General features: G+C 36.0%; 1 protein-coding gene across 4 annotated transcripts in view; it reads left to right on the top strand.

The window, feature by feature from the left end:
* The first annotated feature begins 9641 nt into the window (after positions 1–9641).
* The window catches only part of LOC110447975 (serine/threonine-protein kinase Nek4-like), a 28397-nt gene continuing 19451 nt past the window's right edge, over positions 9642–18587 (top strand). For all 4 annotated transcript variants that reach the window (XM_021494172.1, XM_021494094.1, XM_021494017.1 and 1 more), the window contains exons 1-6: positions 9642–10335; positions 12190–12453; positions 14062–14162; positions 15897–15993; positions 16715–16822; positions 17598–17755. In XM_021494172.1, coding sequence (XP_021349847.1) covers positions 10231–10335; positions 12190–12453; positions 14062–14162; positions 15897–15993; positions 16715–16822; positions 17598–17755 — 833 coding nt within the window. In that variant the 5' untranslated portion in view covers positions 9642–10230. The remainder of the gene's footprint in view (positions 10336–12189; positions 12454–14061; positions 14163–15896; positions 15994–16714; positions 16823–17597; positions 17756–18587) is intronic.

Raw genomic sequence — 18587 nt, 5'->3', positions numbered from 1 at the left:
GTCCAAAGATGCTCTAGGACAAATTTGGTCAAAATCCTTCTATTGGTTGGGAAGAAGAAGATTTTTAAAGATTTACCTATTTTCCCCTTATTTGGCCCCGCCCCTCTGCCCCCAGGGGGGTTATACCCTCCGTTTATACAAAACTGAGAACCCTTTGGCCAATGATGTTCCTGACCAAATTTGGTCAAAATCCTCTGAGCCATTCAGGACAAGTAGCATTTTAAAGGAAAAAGTTGACGGACGCCGGACGCCGGACGACGGACGCTGCACCATGGGATAAGCTCACTTGACCCTTTGGGCCAGGTGAGCTAATAATGCCATGTTAAGACGAGGATATAACTCGATATTATAGCAAAGTGCTAATTTAATGTTATAACGAGAATATAAAACACTGTTATAACGAAGATAGTATACAATGTTATAGCGAGGATATAACACGTAATAACGAGGATAAAACATGGCGTTATAACGAGGATACAACACGCTGTTATAACGAAGATAGTATACAATGTTATATCGAGGATATAACACGATGTAATAACGAGGATACAACACGATGTTATATCGAGGATATAACACGATGTAATAACGAGGATACAACACGATGTTATATCGAGGATATAACACGATGTAATAACGAGGATACAACACGATGTTATATCGAGGATATAACACGATGTAATAACGAGGATACAACACGATGTTATATCGAGGATATAACACGATGTAATAACGAGGATACAACACGATGTTATATCGAGGATATAACACGATGTAATAACGAGGATACAACACGATGTTATATCGAGGATATAACACGAGGGTATAAGGGATGAGTTACGTCTAGGACATTTTACTATGACGCGGTGAAGTATACAGGATGTAACACTGTGTTGGCCGTAGCCTAGATCTGTCCGCAGACAATACTGTATAATTGATATAGTTTATATGTTAATAATCAAACGTTGATGTCGACAATTATACCTATCCGAATAATCAAAACTTATGAATCCTTTTACGTTTATTTTAGATATAGCTGTATCAATTATATCTATATGTTATATATTTTGTAACAGTGCTTTGTATAACTGTGCCACAGGTACAAGGAATGTATAAGTGATGTATGTTGAGAGCTTTAAAAGGATCACATCGATTAGAAAAAGATGTTTAGTACATCAACATCTGTTATCATATAGATAAGTAATAGATTCATGTCGTTTGTTCATCGCCTAATTTATTGATGCATGCAGGACGTTGTATTCTGCCATGAGTTGGTATATGACCTTGTGGTTGGTGATATAACCTAACCACCTCTATTAATAGTGATAGTGCGTGACTTACTCTTACTGAGTCAGTGTGTGAAGCATGCTGTGGGGTATATTCTGGAGAAAATTAGTCATGAAGCAGGTAATTGCCAAAATATCATTTTTTAACGAATATAGGAAATATTACATGAACAACAGTGGTAGAATATACCACGTAAACAAGAGTGGTAGGATATACCACGTAAACAGCAGTGGTAGGATATATCACATAAACAACATAGTTAGGATATACCACATAAACAACAGAGTTAGGATATACCACGTAAACAAGAGTGGTAGGATATATCACATAAACAACAATGGTAGGATATATCACATAAACAACAGTGTAGGATATATCACATAAACAACAGAGTTAGGATATATCACAAAACCAATAGTGGTAGGATATACCACATAAACAACAGTGGTAGGATATACCACATAAACAACAGTGGTATGATATATCACATAAACAACAGAGTTAGGATATACCACATAACCAATAGTGGTATGATATATCACATAAACAACAGAGTTAGGATATACCACATAACCAACAATGGTAGGATGTATCACATAAACAACAGTGGTAGGATATATCACATAAACAACAGAGTTAGGATATACCACATAATCAATAGTGGTAGGATATACCACATAAACAACAGTGGTAGGATATATCACATAAACAACAATGGTAGGATATATCACATAAGCAACCGTGGTAGGATTTACCACATAAACAACAGTGGTATGATATACCACATAAACAACAGTGGTATGATATATCACATAAACAACAGAGGTAGGATATATCACATAAACAACCGTGGTAGGATTTACCACATAAACAACAGTGGTATGATATACCACATAAACAATAGTGGTAGGGTATATCACATAAACAACAGTGGTAGGATATACCACATAAACAACAGTGGTAGGATATATCACATAAACAACAGTGGTAGGGTATATCACATAAACAACAGAGGTAGGATATATCACATAAACAATAGTGGTAGGGTATATCACATAAACAACAGTGGTAGGGTATATCACATAAACAACAGAGGTAGGATATATCATACAGAGTTTTATTCAATTAATTTATAACACCGATTTGTCAGCAACTGACCGAACTATATTGTGAGCCAAAATCTTGATGAAGCAGCATGTGCCTTAGCAAGTCAACGGTATTAGTTACGTACACAAAAAGGGTTATAAACAATGAATGCTGATGTTGATTGTTAAATTTTGTTTTGTAATATATCTATATATGTATTGTTGTTTTAAATGTGAATAAAGGAATCGAAAATCAACAGATTTTGTCCATTGTCTTACAATGTTTACCGGAATTCCTTGAGATCGAGAATTCTGAAGACAATGCCTATATAACTTGAAGAAGAGTCTGAGGTTGTATAAATCATTGTCCGGTTGATACCACCGAGGTACAGAAGTACCTCGGTGGTATCACAGATTGACTGTCCCGATAGACATGGGTTTTTATGGTTAACATCCTAAAAACAGCTAAGTCATTTCTTCTGAGGGTGTTTAAGAAGTAGAGAGAAATTTTAAAATCCCAAATATCATTATAGAAAAAATGCCGGTGGAACGTTGAAAATGGACCCCCGTTTAAAATTGAACCGGGAAGCCGTTAAAAAAGGAACCTAACGCAAAATTATTTTAAATACACGTTGAAAATGAACCATATGAAAAATTGATATATTGATTTATATTATTAGATTATACTTAACGTTTGGTTTGGTTTGGTTTAGTATTGTTTAACATCCTATCAACAGCTATGGTCATTTAAGGAAGGCCTCCCCTGTGTGTAAGATGCATCCGTGTAGTGTATGCGTGTGTGTTTTTGGAGGCTGCGATATGTTTTGCCTCCTTGTGATAGCGCGGAACTGGTGCCGACTTTATAGTGCTACCTCACTGAAACATACTGCCGAAAACATCCAGCAGGACACCCCACCCGGTCACATTATACTGACAACGGGCGAACCATTCGTCCCACTCCTAAATTACTGAGCGTTAAGTAGGAGTAGAAACTACCATTTTTACAGACTCTGGTATGTCTCGGCCAGGGGACAGAACCAAAAGTCTTCCTCACAGGGGCGAACGCTCAACTAAAGGCCAAAAGTGAGGCATTGTCAAGGGAGACATTAGGAAGAAGAAAGTTGTTTAGAAAGAAGAAAAAAGATAAGACCCCAAATTTAGTCGCCTCGTTCGATCATGCAATTCTTACGCCCTACCTGCAGGTAACGAAGTCCTGCGTCTTATTTCCAGAAATTAACCCAGTATGGATATCTGACATAATTAGGTCAATGTGACCTATTTTTGAAAATTTGACCTTCATTATAAATAGTTGTCATCGGGTTAAGAACTAAACATTTTACTGTAGTTTGACCAAAATGGGTCACTGTTACCTAGTTTTGAAGATTTTACCTACTTTAGCAAAAACGGTCTTAGGTGTCAGAAATTAATTTTAACAGATGTTAGACAAAATTAGGTCACTGTGACCTAATTTTCAAAATTTGACCTTCATTATCAAAAAGGGTCATATAGATTAGATAATAATATTTAACAACTCTTTGACAAAATATGGTCACTGTGACCCAATTTCCAAATTTGACCTACATTATCAAAAATGTTCAGGGTTCAGATTAAACATTTAACAGTTGATTGACAAAATTAGGCCACCTACAAAACCAGCACCACCATCAAAAACACCTTCCTCTTCAAGAGAAAAACCTCCAAAGGTTGGCCCATCTAGGGCACATGTGCGTTCGCAGCAATCTCGCTCACTCACATCTGTTCCTAGATCCCAACTGAGGCCAGAGGCAACATCACCAACCAACAGACCTAGGAAAATAATTAAAATAGCCAGAGGCAAATCTGATGGGTCCGATCTCAATGTCACCTTTGGCAAAAGATCTGAGGACCCGACCAACCGGTTCAATGTCCTACTGGATTTCGATGATGAGATGGAGACGAATGCCCCAGCGCTTCGTGCTTCGACTCCATCGAAATCCAGCCAAAATGAAAAAAAAATTGTCTACAAGAAATCATGCTCAAAAACCCAATCACTTTTAGAAATTTCTCACTCTACACTAACATTCCAACTGTAGTTAGCAGAGCAGCAGGTGGCGCAGCGGTATCTGTACATAAAAATATTCCTCACAGAATGAGCAAGTTAAACACAAATTTACAGGCTGTTGCTGTCTGTGCAACATTACACAGAAAAATAACCGTCTGATCAAATTATCTCCCTCCAAGTATTGTTTTCACTTGGGAGTCACTAAATAACGTCGTCTCCATGCTCCGCACCCAATCATAATCCTCGGTGATTTTAATGGTCATAATAGCCTGTGGGGCTCTCCCAACACAGACGAGAGATGAAGACGTATTGAGAAATTTATAGATAAAAATAACTTGTGCCTTTTTAACAATAATACCCCTACCTATTTACACCCTGCTACAGGCTCTCGTACCCACATTGATCTATCATTATGCCATCCTTCCATTCTACTTGATTATGACTGAAAGGTAAATAATGATCTTTGTGGGAGTGACTACTTCCCAATTTTTCTTAAGAATATTGGTACTCCTCTTGATAATCCTCTACCTCGATGGAATATGCACAAAGCATATTGGGTCCAATTCCAACACATGTGCATTGAAAAACTAACCACAGAAAATTTTACCAACCTCGACGACCCAATCGAAAACTTTTACTGAAACACTCACTTCTATTGCCCAAAAGACAATTTCAAAATCCGCTCCAAAACCTACGAAGTTCCTTTTATCAGAAGAATCTTTTGAAACACGCAGTAATCGGGCAGCTGCTCTAAGACGCTACTTGAATTGCCCAACTGCTTCAAACTACAGTGATTTTAAAATTTGGCGGACAAAGGCTCGGCGATCAATTTATATACAACTAAAACACGATAAACAGTTATCTGTTTATTACACATGTTAGCAAAAACATGAATAAGATACACTGAGAAGTACATGTATACATTATCAACATTTGGCATATCAGGGGCTACTCACTCTACTTGCTTAACATACCCTTAATACAACTTAAACTTAAAATTTAACATCAAGACTCCAAAACGACACCTAGAGAAGAGGCTTGACTCTGCCGAACTCCAGAGAAGCAACTTGACTCTTAAGTATTTATGGAAAAGATGAGAAATAGAATACTTTTACCCTAAAGAAGAAGCTTGACTCTACTGAACTGCAGAGAAGCGACTCGACTCTAAGACTTGAAATAGAATAGACCTAGAAAAAAAGCTTGACTCTACTGAGCTGCAGAGAAGCGACTCGACTCTAAGACTTGAAATAGAATAGACCTAGAAAAGAAGCTTGACTCTACTGAGCTGCAGAGAAGCGACTTGACTCTAAGTATTCCTGGAGATGATGATACATATAAAGAAGCTACTGACATAGTAAATGAATAATATTTAAATTAATAAAGTATTGGGGGTAAAATTCCACTGGAATTAAAAGCCTGGAATTAAAACCTGAGTTAAAGAATAAATTACAAAGAGTGAGTAGCCCACCTAACAATATAAGGAACAATATACAGGAAGAAACAGGTGACCTGTTTGTGAAGAAAAATGGTTTGTGAAGAAAAATGAATAAATAAAAGTACATCAAATGTGAATCTGGGGACGGTGGGTGGGTGCGTATAAACAAACGATGATAATCCGCCAAAAACAAAGAATGAATAGGATGCTGTCAATACTAATACCCCTCTAGGGGATAATGCCGATTGGTCAAAATCTACCCCACTCATAAATATATCAACAACTTGCATAGAGATATGACTAGCTATATAGCTACGTATCAAGATGCATATGGACACAACACAGGAAATAGACCTGCCAAAGCATACATTCTTGTAATAAGCAACACAAAGAAAAGATACAAAATGTACATGAACATTTAAGTGCATTTTTTAACATCATAAATTCATGACTAAACAAAACATACAGTAAACAAGCCATGCATGTAGAAGTACATATAGTTGTATACAAACTATAATCTAACATTTAACATGTCAAATTATCATTTTATATACAACTAAAACACGATAAACAGTTATCTGTTTATTACACTTGTTAGCAAAAACATGAATAAGATACACTGAGAAGTACATGTTCATGTATACATTATTAACATTTGGCATATCAGGGGCTACTCACTCTACTTGCTTAACATACCCTTAATACAACTTAAACTTAAAATTTAACATCAAGACTCCAAAACGACACCTAGAGAAGAGGCTTGACTCTGCCGAACTCCAGAGAAGCAACTTGACTCTTAAGTATTTATGGAAAAGATGAGAAATAGAATACTTTTACCCTAAAGAAGAAGCTTGACTCTACTGAACTGCAGAGAAGCGACTCGACTCTAAGACTTGAAATAGAATAGACCTAGAGAAGAAGCTTGACTCTACTGAGCTGCAGAGAAGCGACTTGACTCTAAGTATTCCTGGAGATGATGATACATATATAGGAGCTACTGACATAGTAAATGAATAATATTTAAATCAATAAAGTATTGGGGGTAAAATTCCACTGGAATTAAAAGCCAAAATTGAACGAAATATGTAATACAGATGATATGGATTACTAATGAGTGAGAGCCCCCAATATAATAATAACACGTCCTCCAAAAAAGTATGGGATATGATTTGGAAAACAAGTGGGAAAAAGAAAAAGTCAACATCCTCCCACCTCATTAATAAAAACATTTTTTTTTCGTCTAGGTCTGAAATTGCTGATGCATTTGCAAAAAAAAAAGTTTACGCTTCCGGATATATTCCCGATTCGTGGAAGAACTCGACAATTATACCTATCCCAAAACCGGGAAAGAATGCTACTGAGCCAAACAACTATCGTCCTATTTCTCTGACTAGTTGTGTATGTAAAACTTTAGAACGAATGATAAACACAAGACTAGTTTGGTTTCTTGAGGCCAACGATATAATATCCCCTCTTCAAAATGGTTTTAGAAACAGAAGAGGGATAAATGACCATCTCATCAGATTAGAGACATTCATTCGAGAGGCTTTCGCCAAGAAGGAACACCTTGTCGCCGTGTTCTTTTATCTTGAGAAGGTCTATGATACTACATGGCAGTATGGCATCATGAAAGATCTTCACGGCATTGGCGTACGTGGAAACCTTCCCAATTTTATATCTAATTACCTATCAGATAGACATTTCAAAGTCCGTGTTGGTTCAACTTTTTCTGAAACGTCTAAACAGGAAATGGGAGTCCCACAGGGTGAAATCCTATCAGTCACCCTGTTTGGCCTTAAAATCAATGATATAGTCAAATGTCTTGGTCAATCAACAGAAGGGTCGTTGTTTGTGGATGACTTCTTGATCTGTTACAGATCTAAGAACATGCACACGGTAGAACAACAAACAAACTACAAAATTAGGCAGACGAAAACGGCTTCAAATTCACTAAATCTAAAACTGTGTGCATGCATTTCTGTCAAAAACGAAAAGCACACAATGACCCAAATCTAACACTCGATGGTACTAGAATTCCTGTTGTTGAACAGACTAAATTTCTGGGCCTCATTCTTTATTCTTTCATACCACATATAAAGTATCTGCAGGATAAGTGTTCCAAGGCGTTAAACATTATACGAGTCCTTTCTCATTCTGATTGGGGAGCGGACCGTGAAATGCTTTTGCGCCTATACAGATCACTTATTCGAACAAAACTGGATTATGGTTCTATGGTATACGGGTCGGCGCGCAGTTCGTACCTGCAGATGTTAGACCCAATCCATAACCAAGGGCTACGTCTAGCCCTTGGAGCTTTTCGAACACCTGTAAAAAGCCTGTACGTGGAAGCAAATGAATCATCCCTTTATGACAGAAGAAAAAACCTGCATTACAGTTTGCAGCTCAATTAAGATCGAACCCTAAAAATCATGCTTTCGACCAAGTATTCAACCCAAAATACCAAAACATATTTACGCAAAACCAAAAACTTCTGCCAACATTTGGTATCCTAATTTCAAGTTTCCTGCATTAACTCAACATAAAGTTGACAGACATAGCTGAATTTAACATATCTGATGTTCCTCTGTGGACCATTCAAACACCTGATTTTAACTTTACATTACATGAGCGAGGGAAATCAAGTGTTATGCCCGAAGAACACAAATCCTCCTTTCGGGAATGCATTTCGAATTACCCTTCTCATACACAACTATACACCGATGGTTCCAAAGAAGGTGAGAAAGTGTGAGCAGCCTGCTGCACTGCTAATTCTTGCACTTCAGTTCGACTACCAGACGGCGCCTCCATCTTTTCTTCCGAAGCATGCGCCAATGGTTTGGCCCTCGACCATATCGATGAATACCGCATTAAAAAGGCAATCATATGATCAGACTCTCTATCTGTCCTACAGAGTTTACAGTTACGAGATCCTAAAAACCCTCTCATACAAAACCTTGCTCTTCGAATATCTCGTATCTTAAATAAGTCAAAAATAACTTTACTATGGATTCCGAGCCATGTCGGAATTAAAGGCAATGCATATGTTGACAGGGAAGCAAAAAATGCATTCAATCTCCAACAAACAAATATCAAACTACCATACACAGATTTTAAACCTACTATTCGTACAGCCATTCAAAATGAATGGCAGCAACGCTGGTCTCGAGAGACCACCAAAAAACTTTGTAAAGTACAACCGAACCTGAATAAAACATCTATTCCCAGTCGGAAAGATCGTAGAGAGGAAGTTGTCCTCGCTCGGCTCCGTACTGGGCACACATATCCTACTCATTCGTACCTTTTAAAACGAGAAGATCTACCTTCATGCCAACGTGACGCATATGACACTCCATTTACAGTGGAACATTTTTTAATAGAATGTTTCGATTTTAAACACATTCGTGATAACTCCTTTCGAGTCCCCGATATGAAAACTCTTTTCAGTTCCGTGGACTCGAAGGCATTATTTAACTATTTGAAAGACATCGGTCTATTCTATAGACTCTGATGTCTTTTAACCCACCTTACCCTTTTGGACGTTATATATATCACATATTCCATATCATCTATTCGTTATCTCTTTTATTATTTTAACCCTCTTTTTATTTTTAATTATCTACACAAACAATGCGAATGCTTTTAAAATGGACATGATATTTACACAGAGTTACGCCTCATCAGAGACGTATATATTCTCATCAGGTTTAATTTCATGGTATTGCCCGCAAATTTTCTTCTCGTGACGAGTTGTTTCCCTTGAAAAGAATCTCTTGTATATTGAGTTAGGAAACGTGTCATCAACAAATCCCATGGTGCACTTACCTTCATAAACGAGAAAGCTTTTCGGTCTAAACCTGCACTGTGTATGTCAAATACGTGTGAACTTTGATGATGATTGTTTCACGACGAAGAAGAACTACGGGAAAGACTTTATTTAAGTGTTGAAACAGTCGATTTTCTGTTGTGAGTGTCTGAGTGACCAAGAATAGAAAATGGATTGGACAGCGATCGCGATGAAACAACGAAGGAATTTGTCATGATTAGATGGATCGCTGTGCCTGTGGATCGGACATGTTAACAATGAAGCTATCTATACTCCATGGATATAATCTAAATATATCACAATATATGAATACTGCCATTCCAACTAAATTTTCCATTAAAACACTTAAAACAAAGACTACCCTGGTTGAGATTTTAAAATCGTCATCCAACTAAGATTTCATCAGTTCATCGGCAATTTCTCAATATCATTTGCAGTTAGCAACAGAACATGGCATAAGTAATGTGACATTTTTATTAACAAGAATTGTAATTTTTAATTTTTGTAATTTCACAATAATAAATTGAAACCTGCAGTGAACTGACAGCAATCACTCATCATGGCCCATGGTAACGGACTTGAAATGTTTGACCTTATCAAGCAGATAGGAAAAGGAAGCTATGGTGAAGTGACATTGGCTCGACATAAAAGAGACAAGAAACAGGTGGAGTGTGTGACTGAAACATGTCTTTATAACTTATCTGCATTAAATCTAAAGGATAGTTGCTATATATTTATTTAAATCTATTTTCAGTATTAAAAGAAAAGGTTTTAAACTTTTCATAAATATCACAAGTGATATCAAATTTAAATGATGTGCATATATATGCATGTATATAATGATTAGTTTTGCAAATAGAATGAGCCCGTCATAAAGCATTTAACAATTAAGGACATTGGAGGAAACAGCTGTGATATCTGATGTCATTTGAGCTATATATATATATATATATTTATATACTGAAAGGATAAAGAAACACAGAGTAACAAAATATGCAACAATTATTGAATTAACTGCTTGGCCTAAAATTATAAAAAACGCTCAGAAAAGTATTTTGGTCACTGTGCACTGAAACCGGTGGCCTAAGTTACTCAACCGTGTGATGTACTGTGCCACATAGTGAAAGCGTTAAAGTGCAAAAAACTTGTGCAAAATAATGATGACAAGTTTGTCAACACATCTTGTCATACCACTTGATACCATTGAGGTAGACACATCACTCCGCTATCTACTGTCAATTTAAATCTCTTTCAATCATGGTATGGCTAACAAAAGGTTAGAGGGGTCAGGCTGTTGCAATGCTAATGCAAGGTAACAGCTAGGCAACAGCAGCTCAGGTTACTATTCAGTTCGGTGTGAATGTTTCAACCATGCATAGCATGTCTTGTTCATTATCTGAGAGACACTGGAAGGGTTGCCAACCTACTGCGATCGGGGCGTTGGCGCGTAACAATGTGACGCCAGCACATGTACGTGGCTATTTGTTTTGGCCACCTGCGACATAGCCACGTTAATGCCACTGAAACTGTGATTGAAGTGGTAGACAATCATAACTCTCACATTCATCCCAAAATGTTAGGAATTGATTGCCCAAGCTGGGTCTGCGAGCTTGTCATCCTTATATTGGTCTGTCTCTCACTCGTTCACGTCGCATGACTTGGTGGGCGTCACACATGCTGCTCCACATGATAATGCCCGGCCCCATGTAGCCAGAGTTTGTCAAGACTTTCTCACAAGCCATAACATTAACATCACCCACTCAATTGGAATAGTGGAACAATATCCACATGAGAAGGATAAATGCACTGATGATCTCCATGCACAAGAGAATCAGGGCTATGACAGATGTGCGAGCTCAAGGGGGACATACAAAATACTGACAAGTCAGTCAATTTCACTTTGTGATATTGGGGGAGTACCATCAGATGTGCTTCATTTACTTATGGGGCTGTTTGTCAAAATCAGATATAATGCCTCCAACCCGTCCCATATCATTATTTCTGGAACAGCCCTTATTTAATTGTTATAAATGAAAATTTTACGAACAAAAGTATCTAATAATTTTTCAATTTCTGTAGTACATGCAAAAACATGTACAATTTCCTGGGTTGAAGGCATACTGTATAACATGAAATGAACATTCATGGATTTGATGTTGCTATTAAAAACACGAAATTAAATACAACAAATTTGATTGATATACGTGTCTACTGCCTGCTAATATAAGATATCCATGAAAGTTTGTACCACAAAACAATCTAAATGGCTTCAAACCACAAGGGAAAGTACCCACGAACATTTCGTGTTATACAGTAGTCATGCTCTCCCCATCTGGTGCACTATATGTATGCTACCTGGTATGAATTAAGGGATATCCATAGCAAAATATAACATTCTGGTAATTACATATACAGAGATGATAATAACAAGAAAGTTTTGAGTCATTGTGATAAATTGCATGTTTTCATCACCTTTCCTCTTACAGTAGCATTATGACTATCTTCGTTTCCTTTTCAGTATGTGCTGAAGAAGATAAACCTTAAGAAAGCATCTAAAAGAGAGCGATCTTCAGCAGAACAAGAAGCCAAGTTACTGTCAAAACTGAAGCACCCAAACATTGTGTCGTATAAAGACTCTTTTGAGAAGGATGGGACATTGTTTATTGCCATGCAGTATTGTGAGGGAGGGGACCTTTACAACAAGCTCAAGGAAAACAAAGGCCAGGCTCTAGAGGAACGGCAGGTGGTGGAGTGGTTTGTACAGATCGCCATGGCGTTACAGGTTAGTTACTGGTTAATTCTGATGTAATCAAATATTAGCTTTAATTAGGTCAGTAACATCTATACATGTACTGAACCATTGATTCTGCTATAATTAGGTCAGTTACTACTATACATGTACTGAACCATTGATTCTGCGATAATTAGGTCGGTTACAACTATACATGTACCGAACCATTGATTCTGCTATAATTAGGTCAGTTACACCTATACATGTACTGAACCATTGATTCTGCGATAATTAGGTCGGTTACAACTATACATGTACCGAACCATTGATTCTGCTATAATTAGGTCAGGTGCAACTATACATGTACTGAACCATTGATTCTGCTGTAATTAGGTCAGTTACAACTATACATGTACTGAACCATTGGTTCTGCTAGAATTAGGTCGGTTACAACTATACATGTACTGAACCATTCATTCTGCTATAATTAGGTCAGGTACAACTATGCATGTACTGAACCATTGATTCTGCTATAATAAGGCCAGTTACAACTATACATGTACTGAACCATTGATTCTGCTCTAATTAGGTCAGGTACAACTATACATGTACTGAACCATTTATTCTGCTATAATTAGGTCGGTTACAACTATACGTGTACTGAACCATTGATTCTGCTATAATTAGGACAGTTACAACTATACATGTACTGAACCATTGATTCTGCTGTAATTAGGTCAGTTACAACTATACATGTACTGGACCATTGATTCTGCTATAATTAGGTCGGTTACAATTATACATGTACTGAACCATTGATTCTGCTGTAATTAGGTCAGTTACAACTATACATGTACTGGACCATTGATTCTGCTATAATTAGGTCGGTTACAACTATACGTGTACTGAACCATTGATTCTGCTATAATTAGGGCGGTTACAACTATACATGTACTGAACCATTGGTTCTGCTAGAATTAGGTCGGTTACAACTATACATGTACTGAACCATTGGTTCTGCTAGAATTAGGTCGGTTACAACTATACATGTACCGAACCATTGATTCTGCTATAATTAGGTCAGTTACTACTATACATGTACTGAACCATTGATTCTGCGATAATTAGGTCGGTTACAACTATACATGTACTGAACCATTCATTCTGCTATAATTAGGTCAGGTACAACTATGCATGTACTGAACCATTGATTCTGCTATAATTAGGACAGTTACAACTATACATGTACTGAACCATTGATTCTGCGATAATTAGGTCGGTTACAACTATACATGTACTGAACCATTGATTCTGCTATAATTAGGTCGGTTACTGTACAGTTATGCTTTAGGTATACTTACAAAGATAACTTAAGTTTACCAGATAGACCTACATGACATGTGAGATAAAAGTTGGTTAAAACATCCCCACATCAGATTGAGACACCTTAAAGGCACTGTCAAATTCAAATTCTGGCTTTATATAAATCTCAGGTGACAAACTATCTTTCTGGCATGCTGTTTAACTGTTTAGATCCAAATGTATGTAATTTATATATACACAGCTGTACTATATGCCTTTTGAAAATATCTAAGTTAAACTTGTTTTAATCTTGTGAATTAATGTGTATTTAAACATGCTTTACTTTTCGATCTGCAGTACATGCACGAGAGGAACATTCTACATAGAGATCTGAAAACTCAAAACATATTTCTTACAAAAAGTAAAATCATCAAGGTCGGTGACCTGGGTATAGCAAGGTAAGTATAGCTGTTGCTACAAATACAATACCTGTATGTCAACTCTCAGGGACAATTTTAAGTGCCAGGTTTATATAAAGACTCTTAAGAGACCCCCTTGGTACCAAATTGCAAAAACATATTTGTTTTAATTTCCAAAGATAATGTATGAACATTCTGAATTCTTGATACATGTAAGGTGGCAGTACCCTAATCGGATCGGTACCCAAATCGGATCAATTTTTGCAAAAATACACATAAATAAATAAATGTGATGAAGTCTTAGAATAGATAGCTATGCACCATTTTTTGACTACAGATAATTAGTTTTTAAGTTCAAATAGCGCAAGAAAACGTAATTGAAGCTCAAATGTCAATGTTTTGATTACGTTTTTTTAAAAATGGCTCGTGCGACGACTATGCAATATGTTTTGGACTATAGGAATAAATTCACACTATAGAAATACTTTTTGTCACATAAATTCTAAAGGTCATCATAAAATGTTAATATGCTGACAAAAAAATATTCATTTGAAGCGTACGATACTGCAAAATTCAAGCCGTGATCCGATTTGGGTCCCGACATTCGCAAAAACAGGAGATGCTGATTGGTGACTTCAGAGCGTTCTATAAATATCGTAAGTGAGCCCCGGGTGCTAATTTCGTTTGTGAGAACACCCATCGATCTTCTATTTTTGATAAAACTATAAATGAATATAATTCCTCTTCAGATTTTTCAATGATTTAATAAAATGATGGTTTGGTGATCCGATTTGGGTACTGTCACCTTATATGAAAATTTCTGATTTAAAATATAAAATCCCCAAAATCAGATGTGAAAATTCCATTTTTAGGTAAGATTAATCCAAAATTCTAAATTTAGTTATTAAAATTCCTATATTAATTATTATTACACAAACAACAAAGATAGGAGGGAGTAGCGTACATTGCAGCAGGCTTACAAGTGTCAATGTGGACTTTTCTAATTTAGGAACAGCTTACTGTCCTGCAAGCCTACAGTTATAAATCAATAATATGAAGTCAGGTAATTCTTGATTGTAGGTATGGAAGTTCTTAATCTTGGTAATTTAATTGTCAGGATTAAGGAGTATCAGTATGTTAACACATACCTATGTAAGCAGATGATGTAAGATTTATTCTGGGCATATTTTTGCCAAACACCTAGAACATTGACCTCTACGACTGGTTAAGTTTGTAAAGCTAAATATAGCCCCAATTTATAGTTTGAAAATTCAAATCTTATCTGGTTTCTCACACACTGATTGTTCATCAAGACGAACATGTCAATCAAGTTTCACTTTACACATAAAGTCTATTTCATATAGTTCTATTTTACTTAAGTTTGTAAATGAAATATTTTTTATTCACAATTATCTATTAGATCATCTTACGGAACAAGACATTTTGTCCTTGGAAAACATTGATGTATCTTTAAAAATCTGCTTTAAAAAGACCAGTATCTGTGATTAATCAACATAAGCTGACAATGATTGCAATAGTTATGATGCAGGATCTTTTTTATTACAGTTACTTTAATATCGAAAAATATTTTTCTGAATGCTTTAAAAAAAATTGATTCATCTGAGACGTATCTTGATAGTGATGAAAGTCAGATGACACTTGTTGTGATTGACGTTTTGTTGTTGACAGAGTATTGGACAGTTCCAGTAATTGACATTTTGTTGTTGACGGAGTATTGGACAGTTCCAGTAATTGATGTTTTGTTGTTTACAGAGTATTAGATAGTTCCAGCGACATGGCTACCACCCTTATAGGAACCCCTTACTACATGAGTCCCGAGCTCTTTTCCAACAAACCTTACAATCACAAGGTAGGCAGTGTCCAATGATCATTTATAATTGGTAAACCAGTTTAATTGGAAATGGAATGATCTGCAGCATGTCATACCAAATAAATGTAATGGAGTTATTGCCCTATCTAAATATAATTTTGTTTTCATGTTTTCTGTTTATTGTATATTGTAAAGTGAAAAATAATCAGACTGTAAGTAAATTATTGAAAGTTATGTAATTTTCAAAAATTCCTTCACAATCTTTGAAAATGATTCATTGTGAAAGTTTTTTGTGTCAATTTTTCTATTTAGTTTGGAATAGAAAAGAAAAAACTAATGAGATAGGTACATGCAGCTAGTAAGTGACATTTATACGATTTAATGAGGGCTATTCCAGTAAAAGGACTATTCTGAAAAGAAATACGTACCTTGCAGTGCTTTGATGAAAAAAAGGAAAATGAACTAAACGACAACAATAAAAACACCACAGTGTTCTGAGAGTAAACACTCAACATGGCCAGAGTTGAACCTTTAATCATAATAAAGTTGCTTTAACATGTAAGATATGTATGACCATGGTCCAGTCCCACTGTAGTTACATCGGGAACAAAATTAAGGGGAGATAATTACTGTATGTATGGAAGCACTATAGTGGATTTCTCTAAAGTTTGGACTGCATGGGGCCAAGGTTCCTAAAATTGAAAAGTGTTTTTTTAACAAATTAATCAGCAATATAATGAGATGGTGCCTTTCCTTACAGTCTGATGTGTGGGCCCTCGGCTGCTGTGTTTATGAGATGGCAACATTAAAACATGCGTTCAACGCCAAAGACATGAACTCCCTTGTGTACAAAATACTCCGAGGAAAGGTACAGTACATGCTATAACACCACTTGTAGATATCACAAAATACTCTGAGTAAGAGTACAGTTGTACAAAGAAAATATCATGTGGCTTTTTCATATCTTACCACAACTTTATCTGACTCTTTAGGTCGGTTTGACAGTGTCCTTTTGGAGTAATTGATGAATTACTCAAAGTTTAGTATACTAGACATTTTTAAAATGATAAAATCATTGAAAATTCATTCCATTTCGACAACTGAAAATTCCCAATTTACATAGTTTTGCTGATAATCTTCCCAATTTGAACTTGGGGTATGTTTTCTAAAAAATACTCAGTAAACCCCTGCACTGCATATCATGTGTCCACCTAGTATCAGCTATTGGGTGGATATGGAAGTTGTATGATAACAGGTTTAGCCTTGTGATAAAGGAGGTTAATTTGTGTTAAATGTTGCACATCAGGCCTGATATGGCCTAGGGAACATTTGCTGTACCAAATATACAAAAAGCCTTTATGTAGATGGAAGTTATTATAAGATCAACATGTTACAAAGACATGGTCACATTAAATTTTGTCAGACATTCGAGACAGATTCAAAATCAAAACGTAGAGTACTTCACTAATCATGCATTGCAATTCAGGATTCAATTAGGCCCATTCTAAAATCCCTCACCAAATCTTTTCATGCCTGGTCAAAATCCAAATGACTATTTGTAGGCGTTTTCTTTTGACAGTTAACTGTCTCATTTTGCATTGGTATGTAAATCTACTGACACCATCGACACCATTTATGTTTAGATGCCTCCAATGCCAAAACAGTACACGCCAGAGCTTCTCCAGATCATCAAAAATATGTTACACCAGGATCCGGAGAAACGCCCCACGGTGAACCGAATCCTCCGAGACTCCTACATCAAAAAGAACATCTCTATCTTCCTGGAGGAAACCAAGAAGAGGTAAAGTGTTGTCACTGTTGGATGATGAAAGTCCTTCCATTGGATTTCAAAAGGGTTTGGTCCTGTAAATAAGTAAATATGCTGGATCCTACCTAGGTGAATTTTAGTACTGTTTTAGGGGTAAATTTCCATTTGAAGAAAAAAATCCCCAACTCTCAAAGTTTCTTCTCTGAGCTGGAAAATTTGCCAATCTCTATATAAATAATTTCCCCAATCTGAACACTATCTTCCTGGTTTGAAAATTTGATTATTTTTGTAGGAATGTTGAACTGAGTCCTAAGACTTTAACATTGTCCTGTGTCTTGAACTGTAAACGTTCTTATTTAAGCGATTCAAATGTTAGTACATTATCAAATTTAAACAGATCAGTGCATTGATGAATTAGCGCATCCACATATAATAAGCCAGAGAAAACAATGTACTGGAAATTCAATTAATGCATTGTTCCATAATTTAGTGCAATATCTAGAGCACAAACAACACTTAATTAAGAATACCACTAAAATACATATGTGCACAGAAATTGTTAACAAAAGAAAATTGTTTAATCAGAAAGAAAATGGTTTTATTTTTTATTTTATTGTAGGTCCAATATGCTAGTTTGATTAGAACAGTTTCTGTATTTTGCCTTCCAATAAAAATGATATATAAATAATTTATTTTAATATTTGCTATAGTTTTAAAGTAGAAGGGTAAGTATGAAATATATAATTAATTAGCTATAATTCAGCGTAGAGTCATGCTGTCAAATCAAAAGCTATTTTAAAATAGATAAAGATTAATGTGTGATGATCTTTCTGAACAGAATAATTTTCTTTGAAAATGCCAGTAC

Source organism: Mizuhopecten yessoensis, unplaced genomic scaffold (assembly GCF_002113885.1).
Source record: "Mizuhopecten yessoensis strain PY_sf001 unplaced genomic scaffold, ASM211388v2 scaffold39, whole genome shotgun sequence".
NCBI classification, from domain to species: domain Eukaryota; kingdom Metazoa; phylum Mollusca; class Bivalvia; order Pectinida; family Pectinidae; genus Mizuhopecten; species Mizuhopecten yessoensis.
The sequence above is the reverse complement of the archived record's forward strand: the minus strand, read 5'-3'. Positions and strand labels throughout refer to the sequence as shown.